Here is a 14052-nt window from a genome sequence, read left to right on the forward strand (position 1 = left end):
ACAAGGCACTGGGTTTGATTCTCAATGTAAACATCAGCACTTAAATCCAGACAGATCAGGGTGTTGACTCGTGTATATAACTAAAGATGCGTCATGCATTTCATTGTTAACCGCACACCAAATATGCTAAACGTTTTGACTAGAAGCTATATCGAGACAATCCACTTATGACGTGTATTTCTAATGATAGTGACTGATCAATTATAGCCCTGAGTATCAACAACTGAAAATTACAAGTCCTTGACAATAGTTACTTATAAACTTAAATAAATTAGTGACTGAAAAAGAAACAACTTACTTGCATTCCATATACCACAGTTAAGACCAGGTAAATTTTTTACCAACCATGCTCTTTGTTCTCCATAATGATAAAAGACATGTAGTCCAGAATTGTTTTTAATCTCTGGATCAGCACCTATACAACAAAAGAAACAAACAAAGGTTATGGTTGATTTACCAACAATTACTGTCACATATTGTACATACAAATCTATAATAGCTTTTGTAGATCAAAGAACGATAACAAACTGAAAAATATTACATATGTTGTAAGGGTTTCAATTATCCTATTGTTGATATTAATGAACATGATTGATCAGTCGCTTACTGGTAAAAGTGAATGCTCAGCTGATTGTCTCGACAAAAGTAAGATTGGAACAATTACAATCGAAACAAAATTCATTCCTCAATTGATTGATCACCACCCAATGATCAATCAAATGTGATTAAGCCTCAGTCCTACAGGAGGTCAGTCACTGCCCGGATAGCTCAGTGGTAACGTCTCTGACTGTGAAGCTGGGTGACACGGGATCGGATCCGCCAGGGAGCACCAGTTCCCTCAAGATTACAGGTACACCATGCTGACGAGTGCCAAGTAGCACGAAACCCGAGTCCAGGGTTTCCTGTCGACTACCTCCAACCACCATCTAATCTCAAAATTCATTATTGTTGAACAATCCAATGGCAATTTAAACACAGTAGCTCAAATATAATTACTGATAGGGTATTAAAAATAAAGATACTGGGTTCCAGTCTTAGTTTGAATTCACTGCTAAACACTATCAAATTTGGCTTTAAAACGAAAAATAGAAGTTCATATCAAATAGAATAATGACTCCACCTGTAGCACTTCTAGAGTTACTACCGGTTCCATGACCGAGTAAAGGAGGATAGTTGGGCATGTGGTCAGTAGCTCCATCCCATATATATAATCTCGTATCAGCAGTTATTTACATATTTCAGTAGATAATAATGATAGTATATTCTGAAAATAATAATTACAGAATTTATGCTAGTTTACAGGCATGATCAACTTGATATAGAGAATAGATATGTTATAATAGACTGTTTCAAGTTTTTTAGTTTAAAAATTGTTTAGGTCGTACATTTTTCACATGTATTACAGAATTGTTATATCGATAATTCAAGTCTTGACTAACTCAATACCATAAACGAAGTATTAGCTGAACTACCTTCACAAGTAAGTTGTTTTTTATTTTCGTCTTTTTTTGTATTTATGTGTATGATTTATTTTCAAATGAGAGAAGAGATTATATTTATTTGTGAGGGTCTTTATATTCAAAACTCCACTTGATCAGTCTCGATTGACATGTGAGTACCTACAGCGGAACATCACTATATAGAGTTATGTCACATCTTGTACTACATTTGGTTTACGGTTGACAGTGGAATCGAAGACGCGAGTTTTATCCTATTTGTGATTCTTCAATTAGATATCTCTGGATCCTAATGCTGATATTCACAATGAAACTTGAACCTTTAGCTTCAAACACCAATGAATTACCAACTGAGTAATTGAGTTTAAGCAATTTCAAAGACGAACTGACATTTAGACATCCATTAAAAATCGATCAGCACTGAAGTCATTTTATTTCGATTAAAAGAGTCTCGGTAAACAGAAGCCAGAACACCATATGAGATTGAATCCAATACCTTAAGATTTCACCACAAATAATCTTAAAACTAGAATAAAACAAAAGATCACTACTTCCCTGATATTTAATATTTGTTCAGTTTAATGACAGTTAATGATGAACATTACCTTCGAAAATTTGTCACCATATTTACTGAAAACTTAATTGAGAGAGTTCAGCCAGTAGTCAGAATTATACCACATAATACTACTTACTACTGTATAACCACTGATTAGTGTAAAGGCAATCTTCGTCCCCTCTGTTTTTTTCTTTCTTTGATTGCATCCAATGAAATTAACACTTCGATTACATAAACGTTAAATGTTGACCAAAAGTAATCGAATTCTGTATGCTAACTAGAAGTATCCAGAACTGTTCAATTCATACTTAAGTAGTCACGTTTGGACCAGTATTCAACGCAGAGAAAACTCTATGCTCTCAATCGAACGTATTGTATTTGGAATTCGAATTAGGGACAGAATCATTTATAAGGGTATTATCAATTAGAAGAAACACCGTAAAGATACATTTAACTATCAGAAGGGATTTTTGTGAATATTATAGTAATTTCAATAGTTGAGATTATGAGTCAATTGAAGCTAGACCATAATGGGAAGCCTGGAAGCACTGGACGGCCGTTTCGTCCTATTGTGGGACACCTCAGCAGTGCGCACCAACGATCCCGACTCGCGAGATTCGAACCCGGGACCTACTCACGCAAAATGTATATTTACTTCCCTCAGAAAATTAGATCAAATTTGCAACTAAAAGCGTATGCCCATTTACTTAGACATTTAGAGCGAATCTTGACAAAAATGACTGCTACGCTAGTATCTCTCACTTATCACTTAGCTTGTGGTTGATTGACTTAACGTATCAGGTACAGCAAATTAATCTCAGGAACAGTTGTGTACCGTCATAACTTAACAATATTCTCCAGAACATGTATTCAATTTATAATTAATTAAAATGTTATGACTTATGCTCCTATCAATTATCACGTGACAAAATCGTTAATCAAAACACCGACTTATATGACCCTGCTCCTGTACTAAACCAATGACACGTCAATTAGAACTATCAGTCTTGAGTCAACTTCGAATCCCTATTGGTCCTCGATATAGTGACTTTTCGCTTAGCCTTACCCGTTGGGTCAAAAACAGAATTTCAGTTTCCACTACATAAATATTATATTTTAGACATACATGACTTATATAAAAGCAGAACAGACCACATCATAACACAAAATGAAGGATAATAATTGCACAATGTCAAGCCAAGAGCGTCTGTGAGTCTGGGATATGCGCGTTTTTCCTGGATTCTACAGCTAACCATTATCCATCTTTGCTTATAATTCACATAATGTTATATGCAACCACTTCATTAAATTAAAACAAAACCAATATTGTTTAAAAAGAGATTGCAAACATCACTTAGTTAGAATTACACTTACCTAAACGAATTAAATGTATTGCCAAGAATTCCGTATACGGTAAAAGACATATTAAATGTAACACTGTATTTCCCATATTATTTTGTGCATTAACTGAGCAACGACCGCATACAACAAGACGATATACTAATCCAACAATAGGGGAAGCCCATTCTGGATATAATTGATTTCCATTTATCATATTACAATCATCAAATTGTTTAGCAAACCTAGGTATCGATAAAATTAAATAATGTAGCAATGTATTCCCAGTTTCTTCATCTCTCATATTTCCATGCTCTGAAGTGATTAGTTCATGAGCTAACCATAATTCCTTGATAGAATTATAACTATTAAATACAGTATATAGTTGAAGCGATTTTAAATTATTCTGTATATTCTCTGTGGTAGATGGCAATTTCAATGATTTACAGGTAAGTGAACGATTCACAGTTGTTGTTAACATTTCACTGAATAAAATTCTATTGGAATCCACCGTCATTGTCAGATAATTAATTTCTCTTTACTGGTAATATATATATATAACACATTTAGTTCAGTATAAGTGCTCTAACGGTTGCCTAGTGATGAATATATGTTTACAACCAAGCACCATCAGATAACTGATCAGCTGACTTAGGACTTGGAATTATTAGGTCACTTATTTAATAAACATAATGAACTGTTTAAATATATTAGAAAAAGTATCGAAATTCCACTATTAGGAATAAATATTTCTTATCTGTTCACTATTGAGTCATGAATTCATGATGTTGATCTATTAAGTGAAATAAGTATATTTCACAAATCTATTCATCTCTTTTGAGAAAGCAGTTCTATATTAACAAAGAAAGAACGAAAATTTTTGAATAGACTATTTTAACAGACTATTGTACTTCGTAGTACTCTTTTTTATATGAGTAAATTTCGAAATTACATAATGAATTATCCATCCATCTTTGTATTCAGGTGTTTATCAAAGAGATGAATGATCCTACCAGACTTATTCATATCGGATAAAACAGTACATTTCACAGCTATAAAAAGGTGATCGAATGAAGTCATTCTACCATAGGGCTAGAAAACTATGCTTGTTTAAATTTTTGAAAAGAAATCAATAGTTTAAAATCAGTTTATAACGTTACCTTCAAAGGGTTTGGCAATTGGAATATTGAAAGATCTAGTTGATGTACTACTCAACAGAATTCATGAAAATCAATCTAATTGTGATATAATATCATGGTTTTTAATTACTCATCTTATCAACCAGTAATCAACATGAATATATTTGATATGTGGTCGGCAGTGAGATTTAAGACTCAAGTTTTATCCTGTTTTGAAATCATCAGCCGGATATACCTACTTACCATTATTAATGTTTACATTGGAACTTCAACCTAGTTTGAAAAGCATAATGTCTTATCCATTAAAGTACCGATGGGTCCATATATCCACTAACTTATTCAACGAATAAGAAGGTATTAATAAGGGATCGTGATTTCCTGTTGCTGATATTCAAAATTGTTACTAATCCGTTTTTATAACCTATACATATTCGACTTTTAAAATGTTTAATATCGTGAAACAAAGTGTGAAGCAATATTTTGATGATTTTAAGTAATCAACAGACAAGTAACAACATATGAATGGATACAGTAAATTATCTAGCTAAATAAATCCCATCAGATTTCAATAAAATCATTGAAAGTGCAAAATAACAATAGTGTCAAGCAAAATACACCATCTTACAATGTCAACAATAAAAGTACAACCAACTTTCATAACAAATAACAAAAACAAACAAAATATGAATATTTACTTATGAAAGAATCAGGAAAATTTAAGCATGTTGTTCATAAGCCAACTTTAAATATCAATTAAGCAAAATATTGACCAGTGGAGCTAATCCGTGTCAGGTAGAGACAGGTATCTACCTCAGTATAATGGAAGATGGTCACTCAGTTTTGTGGATTGGTTAAAGTTAGACATTAACACCGCTGAATGCCGGCTCAGTGGTTTAGAGATTAGGCATTCGCGCGTGGGACAGAAGGCCCTGGGTTTGAATCCCGCGAGCAGGACCGGGGACGCACCCTACTGAGAAGTCCCACAATAGGAAGAAACGGCCGTCCAGTGCTTACAGGTTTTCAATGTTGGTCTACCATCAATCGGTTCATGATCTCAATCATAAACTTTAAAATCTGATAAATGAAAAAAATCTCTTAAAATATCTCTCTGTTACAAAATAATTCACTTTAAATAGAATCTAAATTATGATGATTTATTCAATCACAAGAATTTCGAATTCGTTGAACGATCTAAACAACGTTGATCTCTAGCTGAATAGATGTGAAGAAAATAAAATTCTTTCTTACAAACGTTTATGTTAATGTAAATCAACTTTACTTCTTCATTAAGTTTGAATTGAAACGAAACATCGATATTAAAGTGTTTCTTTATGAACACCTATGAATTAAATCTAATGACATGGAGAATTAAATAATATTGTTAATGGCGAAACAAGTCAAAATTGAATATTATCAAGGAATGATAAAGTATTCCAGCTGACTTTTCTCATGGGCTTTTCTTTTAGTTTTTTTGGCATAAACACTACTTACAAAGTAACTAGACATCATTCAGCCACACACACTTTATTAATTAAACTCCAGTAAGGATTAATAGCAAGTAAAGATTTAAAGGCCTTTGTTTAAATCAATACCAGTACGAACAGGATTTTTTTGTTTTGTTAGATTATTAATTCCCTGATAGAATACAACAAACTTTACATCCAAAATTTTACTACAAGTCCACATATATTATAATTAGGTACAAATAATGATTCATGTATGGATACATTCATGTTTCTAACTTTGAATAGATAAAACATTAGTCAAAAACGAACACGAAACTAACAGTTTTAGAATAATTTAAAATTAAATCGAACAAGTAAACACTTTCAAATGATACACCACAATGTTGAATCACTCAACTAATTGGGAACATTGCTAACTTATTCACTAATTGTATTCCGTTAGCACTAAGACTAAGATAATGTAAAACTCATTCTTAACCAATAATTGACTTATACTTCCGATCATGTTCATCAAAAGTTATTGATAACTAAAGCAACCCATTAACAATATCTTCGATTTCACTGTCGAGTGACTAGACGTTTACTTACTGAGGTAGTATTAATTTGTCTTTAAAAGTGGTGTTAAAATCCAGAAATATTAAAAAACGGATCAATAACTTGGTATCTTTCGCAAAATTATTATTCTATGATAAAGTTCATCAAAAATGACCATGTTCTAACCGCAAAATATAAATTGGTCATTCATGTCGTTGAACTGTAGTCTTAATATAGATCAAACGGTATGTATGATCAATGACGTACTGAGGGCTTTTAAAGAGATTGAAGTGAATTTCTCTTCTTTTTAAAGTGAAATTTCGTTAATTTCAAAATCTTTATTTCTATCTTGGAACTAGTGTAAACTATTCAGAGTTTAGGAATTAGTTCATTAATGTGTACCTTTTCACAACTCCTCACAGTCATATAAGGTTTACGGTTTTATTCGTTTACTCAAACGTAAGTAGCAACACTTTTTCAACATCAATCATTTCACAGAACAGTGTAGCCATCATTTGTTAATGTTTACCATTCACACTGGCTACATCATGATTTACTATTACGCTTTAAACTTATTTATAGTCTTACTGATTCCAGATATATCATATGCTTGTGCTCATATACCATTTTAAGACTAAACGATGGATGATGAATGGCAAATAAAGCACATTGTTAAATGAAGTCAATTAAGGTCTTAACCTAAAAATCAAAATCAAAAATGCCTATATTTCATAAATTTTGTGCACTATTTGGTTTACTAATTATTAGCGTCCTAGTTATTCACAGTCCTCTTATTTACATATCAGGTTAGGCAAGTATTTAAGAAGCAGATATACCTGTATCTACATCAGACAACCATTAAATCTAACACTTTCATTCGTTAGAAGAAAATTCTCATTTCAATTGATTAAAATAGAAAACTTTAAAGTAACATGGTGAGTTTATTTTTATTCTAGAAAATCTATAAAATATAAAGAGACAATGAATAAACATGACAACATCATTCTAACTATTAACATAACATCAGTGACAGAAAATGTATTTTAAAAAAAGGTAAACAACTCAATCAATTAAAATCATTTTTAAATACAAATAAGCAAAACATAATCACAGATATTACTCGTAATGAATTCAAATAGTAGTTCTGTAATGAATGAGAACACAATTGAGGATAATCAAATACATTTTGTACACAATATTAAAGTCAGTCAGCTACAACGTAGGACCAGGCACATATATGCATCGGTCCAAGTTGCATTACCTCATTAACACAACAAGATAAACACTGGTTTCATAAAAGTAGTTAATTCAGTTGTAGTAATATAGAAGAGGAAGATTGGAATAAGGATATAGTACAGGAAGAAAGAATTAGTTCGTAGAAAGATATTAAAATTTGTGAACCATACAATAAATACTTCATTTGTAAAATATCAATCAATTGTCTCAAAATTGACTGTTCGTTTTGTTTTAGACTTTATTTTTGTTCCGACATTTTCATAGCAATTACTTTTTGTTTTCATTCTTTCTCTTCTCATTCTTCTTGATCTTTTATTGTCAGATACTGTATTCCTGACTAGTGTTACATACTACTTATGTCAATATAAGTAGCACACAATACAATTTAAGACATTTCATTTTATAATAATAATGAATTAATTAACGATAATAATAATAAGAAAATACATCCTATTGTCATTGTTATACTCATCAATTTTAATTCATTTAATATAGGCTTTATATTTAACAATGATAATTGTTGATTATCATTGTTATTAGTTAATGGACAAATAGAACTAATTCCATTTATATATATTTCATATAAACCATTAAATGGTATCATATCATCTAATAAATGATGTATAAATGGTATTATATATTGAATGAAATTCAATTTTAATTCATTCCAACTAATTGAAAATAATCGATCGATTAAATGTTCAATATCTAAATTGGATAAACATTGAATTTGTTCTAATAGATTTAAACTAATATTGGCAAGTTTATCAAATGGTTTTAAAATTATTTTATTTTGTTCAATAATATTTAATTGATTTTCAATAAATAAATAATTACTATGATATTCTTCATATAATCGATTTAATTTTTTATAAAATTTTATTAAATTTTTATGTTCATCATTTGAAATCTTTTTTAAATTACGTAAAATAATTAGAAAATAATTAAAACCAGGATGAATTAAATAATCATTGACATGACCAACAAATAAATGATCAAATAAATTGGTTAAATTGAATGTTAATTTAGTTTGTTCATATAACGCGCGATAATTGATTGGCGGGATTTTTGATTTTAAATCATAATATTTTGTTTTATTTGTAATTTCTTTATACCAAATATTATATAATAATGAATAAATATAATTAGAATTTAATATATTTATAAAATTCAATGGACGATTTATATGTAAACTTTTTAATAATGGTAAATGATCTGGTGTATATTTTGAATTGATTGTTTTTAAAATATTTTGCGGTATTTGTAAATTTAAATTTGGAATTGATAAAAATTCGATTGTTTCATTTAAATTATTAATAAAAACTTTTAAATATTTTGTAATTAATTCATCCGCTTTTATTTGAGCTAAATGATTCGATTGTAGATATATACAACCTTCATTTATACCGATTAATGAGATGTATACACTTGTCAAACTAACTATGATCAACAAGAAACATATTATAGAAACTGTACATAAAGTAAAACGTAGACAAACAGATCGATGTATGTATACTTTGAACTGACCTTTATTATTGATCCAAGTTTTGTATTGATGATTTTGACCTTTGATGAACTGATAACTTAAAATGAATATGTATATGTAAATGATGATAAGTATTATACTCAATGAAATAAATAGTATATGGTAGGATAATAGTGTAATATTGAAGTAGTTTATAATTTGCTTCAACTGTTCAATAAGTTTGACAGAAGGAAATTGTTTAGTATAAATAGAAATTTCATGTTTAGTTTTATTAATCTCTGGCTTTAAATATGTTTCAAATAAAAAGTTTATACAATTATTTGAAAGATTATCTATAATCGGTAACCATTGATCTATCAAATTTTCAATATTCAATGCTTTTGGAATTAGATCATACATTAAAACTGATGTTAAACTTCTCATTTGTAAAGTTAATGGAAGATGAGTAGAATATTGGATAAGATTTGATAAAAACTCATCTATTTGGTTACATGAAGTAAAATCTATAAGTTTAAAATGTTTCAAACTATCACAAAGAATATATTTTGTCTGTTGTATAATAGGTGATGTATGCCACCAAAAAAATGACATCGATGTTATATTCTCTTTCATTAAATATTCATTCAAATAAGTTAAAGATGACAAACTTTGTCGATATGTATACCATGAATGTTCAATTTTTCTAATTAATTCAGAATTCAATAATCTAGCAACATTATTTAAATTGATATAACGATGTAGAACTAAATCAAAATTATCCAACATCATATTTGATTCTTTATTAATCTTTTCTAATTGTATGAAAGATAGATTATTTTGTTTCAATGCAAATGTTGTCAATGAATGCATGTTCAATGAAGAATTATTTCTTGTATAGCATAAATCAGTAGTAGCTAAACAAGTAATAATTTTGGCAATAAATTGTTTTATACATTGTATAAATTGATTTAATAAACTATTAGTTGATGAACTTTGTAATAGATCATTATGAATATGAATTGTAGTTAAATTATAAGTTATATCTATAGCATAATGACTGAATTGTTCTATTTCTAATGAGATTAATTTTAATTTTGATGGTAAATTATTCATTTGTTGCATTAAATTTTGTTTATGTTGAAAAGATATAATAAAACTATAGAGACAAATTAGAAAACAGATGATAACAATTATTGAGTATATGAATAAGCGGTATAATGAGTTTCTATGAAATTTAAATAAATCTACTATATACAATCCATAGTTTTGATTATTTTCCAACTGATCATTATCACATTGAATATGATCAATGAATTGAACTAGTTGGATATTATGTTTGTTTAAATGTTTGATCTTTAATGATTCTGTAATTGGTAAAACGTTACTCACTTGTAATTTGTCATGTTGTATTTTAATATATTGTTGATTGTTGTCTCGTTTCATGAATTGATCATTGAAGGCTGATGTATTATCAAAATGTGAACTGTTAAAACACACATATGTTTTATGGTATGAAGATGAAGTTAGCTTCAACGCACTACAATATTTGTTATCTACTGACTTTTTATAAGTAACATTGTTATTATCATCATGTATAGATATTATTTTTATAATTGTAATTAAACATAGTAAACAGCTTATTATGCATACACTAATAATTAATTGAGTTTCTTTCTTTTCAACACTTTGTTTTAATAATTCAATTATCCAAGTATTATTATCAAATGGAATAAACTTGAATAAACCACCATCGTAATATACAGGATCAATCATGTTCCTATTGTTCCTTCTTGACAAAAATGGTACCTATTTGTCAAAGTAAATAAGAAAATTGAAAATCATTTACACAGATCAAGTCTAGTTATTGGTATTGACAGATATTAAAATTATGATGTAAGTCACTAGTTAAAGGTAGTCATTCACAAAATGTGGACCTAAGTTTTGTTCTGGATGTCACTTATCGATGGGGTTTATTTACAGTCTCTAGAGGGGGGGACCAATACTCTTTAAAAAAATTTATACCCATATCACTGACTATTACAGAAGTGTTACTACTGAATTATTCGAGTTACCAATGAAATTCTGTAAATTGATTGATCACTTTTATAACTGAACAAATCGCTAGCAACTGTATGATCCAATTTGAATCAAAATGATAAAAAAACTGATAGAAGATAGAAATTTGTTAGACACTGAAAATAGATTATAGCTATCTTCAAAAATATTGATTTTTATAGGTTATATTTACATTGATTACTAGTTACATTTAGGAAAACTAAATTGAGTAGCACTTATCACCGACCAATCAATACTTTACTGTATAAACATAATTCGCAATTTCATAAAATTAAAATTCTACAACGGAAATATAAGATTGACCGAGTTATGTTTGCTCTATCATAACAAGCACTAACTTATAGTCCATGTGATTACTGCCTAGCCCTTATTGATAATAGAAATTAGTTGATCGAGTTACTAATAATCTTTACTCTCGAGCTTAAACTAACATGAAACCTAAGTTCAAAGCATTTTGCCAATTGCTTCCAGCAACCAACTTACATCAAAAAGTTGGACATTATGTTGAGTTACTTAGATTAGTAGCTACACTGAAATTTTGCTAGTACAAGTCGATTATCAGTAAGGACTAAATATTTACTTTGATTAATTAACTTGATTATGAGTAGAATTGCTCACTACGATGTCCAAAAGTTTTTCTTGTCCTTGTTGCCTGACTCCAGTGAGTTCGAACAATGATTATCCCAATGAAATAAATACCCTACTTGATTTTGTATACATCCTGATAAGATATATTATATTGTATTGTATTTTCTTTAGAATACTTATATTTCAGACATGTTAATGTTGAAGAGCAAACAAGCAAATAAAAGACGCACCCACTGTTTTGAGCTTTGGAGTTCAGTAATCGACTTAAACCATGGTAGTGCGACTATACTAATCGCTACAAATGTTTAAGCTCACTGTTTGGAGAATTTGTAAGCAAACTTTTGATTAATCTAATATTAGGACAAAGCAGCTCTACGTTTCCCCCTAGTTTTCGATGTCTGTCCAGACATGATGTAAATAACGGCTTGAAAGATTTTTGTCATTAAGTTGTAATTTTAAAACGAAAATGTTTCAAGTCATCTTATTGAAGTTATAGATAACTAGTTTCAGTATAAGTTTGTATATGGTTAGCAGGGAATTCTAGAAAGAACTTTTATAAGTCTCCGACAATACCATGTTATCTGTTTAGAATGTACATATGTCAACAGAGACCAATGAAAATCCAGTTCTGATTATCAGCAACAAGCAAATCAAAACTCTTGCAAACAATAAACGTAGGTTATTACTTTTCGGACCTTAATATGTTACATTAATTAACTTTATCTAATCTATTTGAAACACGCTATTGAGTCAGTCTTTGCAATTTAAAGGGCAATGCACGGATTCGTTTTTACCATCCATTCTTAAAATTTCTGTTCAGATTTCAACATTTTAACATTCAGCCGGTGAAAATTTTAATTGAACAATGAAACACAAATTAGTCAATATATACTTACAGTCTCCACCTGTCAGTTTCTCCAATATTAACCTTTCGCACTCCTGTTACTCAAATTATAATACCGAATACTGAAGAATTTATATCGTGTCATGGTTTTTATATAGTGATTGTCACCGATTAGTATCTTAGAATGTATTACGTAACAGAGTTCGTGTTATTAGCATAGCATAACAATTATGCCATCAGTAATGAAATGAATATGTGACTTAAGTAACTAATTGATAAATTAGCAGAAAAGAATCCAAAACTTGAATTATATCTGTCTTGAAGACATGTTACTACATTCAGTATTCAATTGATAAGTATGATCTGGTGTAAATTGAACAAGCTGTTAAATAATGTCACATGTTTTATTAAGGTCAGTGAATAGATATTATAAATGTATTGACAAAAACGATTCTGTGGTATATCTGCTTCTGTCTGTAATTGTGAGTGTGTGTGTACGCGCATGCACAGTATCAATTTGAAACAAAGAGTTTTCTGATTAATAAGACAAAATTAAATGAAACGTTTCAAACAATTACATTCATTAACGAGAAAACAGATAAACATGACTTACAAGTTAGTATGAGTCATTAGAAATAATTGTAACATACCAAAACGTTCCAGATCATCTAATGATTTTGGATAGACAACCAGTCACAGCTAAGACGTTTTGGACGGGTGCTTCGTCTTAATATAGAACTCTTAAACCGTACGTATTCACTACCCAATCGAGAAACCAAACCTAAAGCTTACAGGCTTCGTGGAGATATCACTGAATCCAACTTCAGTCAGTGCACGATATTTTATGGTCCTCATCTATTTTCAGTGTTAATTTTGTCTTACTCGGGACATCGCTGAACTCCACTGGTCACAGTTTCCTATTTAAACCTCGAAAATTCCCTATCGAAACTGGTGATTAGTAAGCATCTGACGATCGTTATAAAAGAATGCTATTGGGATCGTTAAATCACGACCTGATTTTAAGTCAACAACTACTGGAAACTAGGACATCTGTTTCATTCTTCTATGGGACACTTTACCAGTATTTATCAATAACTTTACTGGGTTCGAACAATAAACTTAAAAGTAACTATTCGAGTTTCTTCTGAAAACTTATTATTACCATGAAAAACTGACCTCATCCGAAATTATCTAACTGATTTATTGTTGTGTTGTAACTTCTACCGCGATCCACCATTACATATGTGAAATGCTCCTCAATAGAAACTAACAACAAATTATCACTTTCCTGACCAACGAATAAAGATCGCCATACCGATTTGAAAATCACGAACTGGAAACAGTGTATAAATC

The 14052-nt window shown here is 29.9% G+C and overlaps 1 protein-coding gene across 1 annotated transcript; it reads right to left on the reverse strand.

Moving 5' to 3' along the window:
* Window positions 1-7466: 7466 nt before the first annotated feature.
* On the reverse strand, window positions 7467-12964 carry MS3_00005034 (uncharacterized protein). The gene is made up of 2 exons (XM_012937928.2): window positions 12752-12964; window positions 7467-10997 (listed from the first exon to the last, which is right to left on the reverse strand). The coding sequence occupies exon 2, from the start codon at window positions 10962-10964 to the stop codon at window positions 8127-8129; it is 2838 nt and encodes a 945-aa protein (XP_012793382.1). The 5' UTR covers window positions 10965-10997; window positions 12752-12964; the 3' UTR covers window positions 7467-8126.
* Between the last annotated feature and the right edge of the window lie 1088 nt (window positions 12965-14052).

This window comes from Schistosoma haematobium, chromosome 1 (assembly GCF_000699445.3).
Source record: "Schistosoma haematobium chromosome 1, whole genome shotgun sequence".
NCBI lineage: Eukaryota > Metazoa > Platyhelminthes > Trematoda > Strigeidida > Schistosomatidae > Schistosoma > Schistosoma haematobium.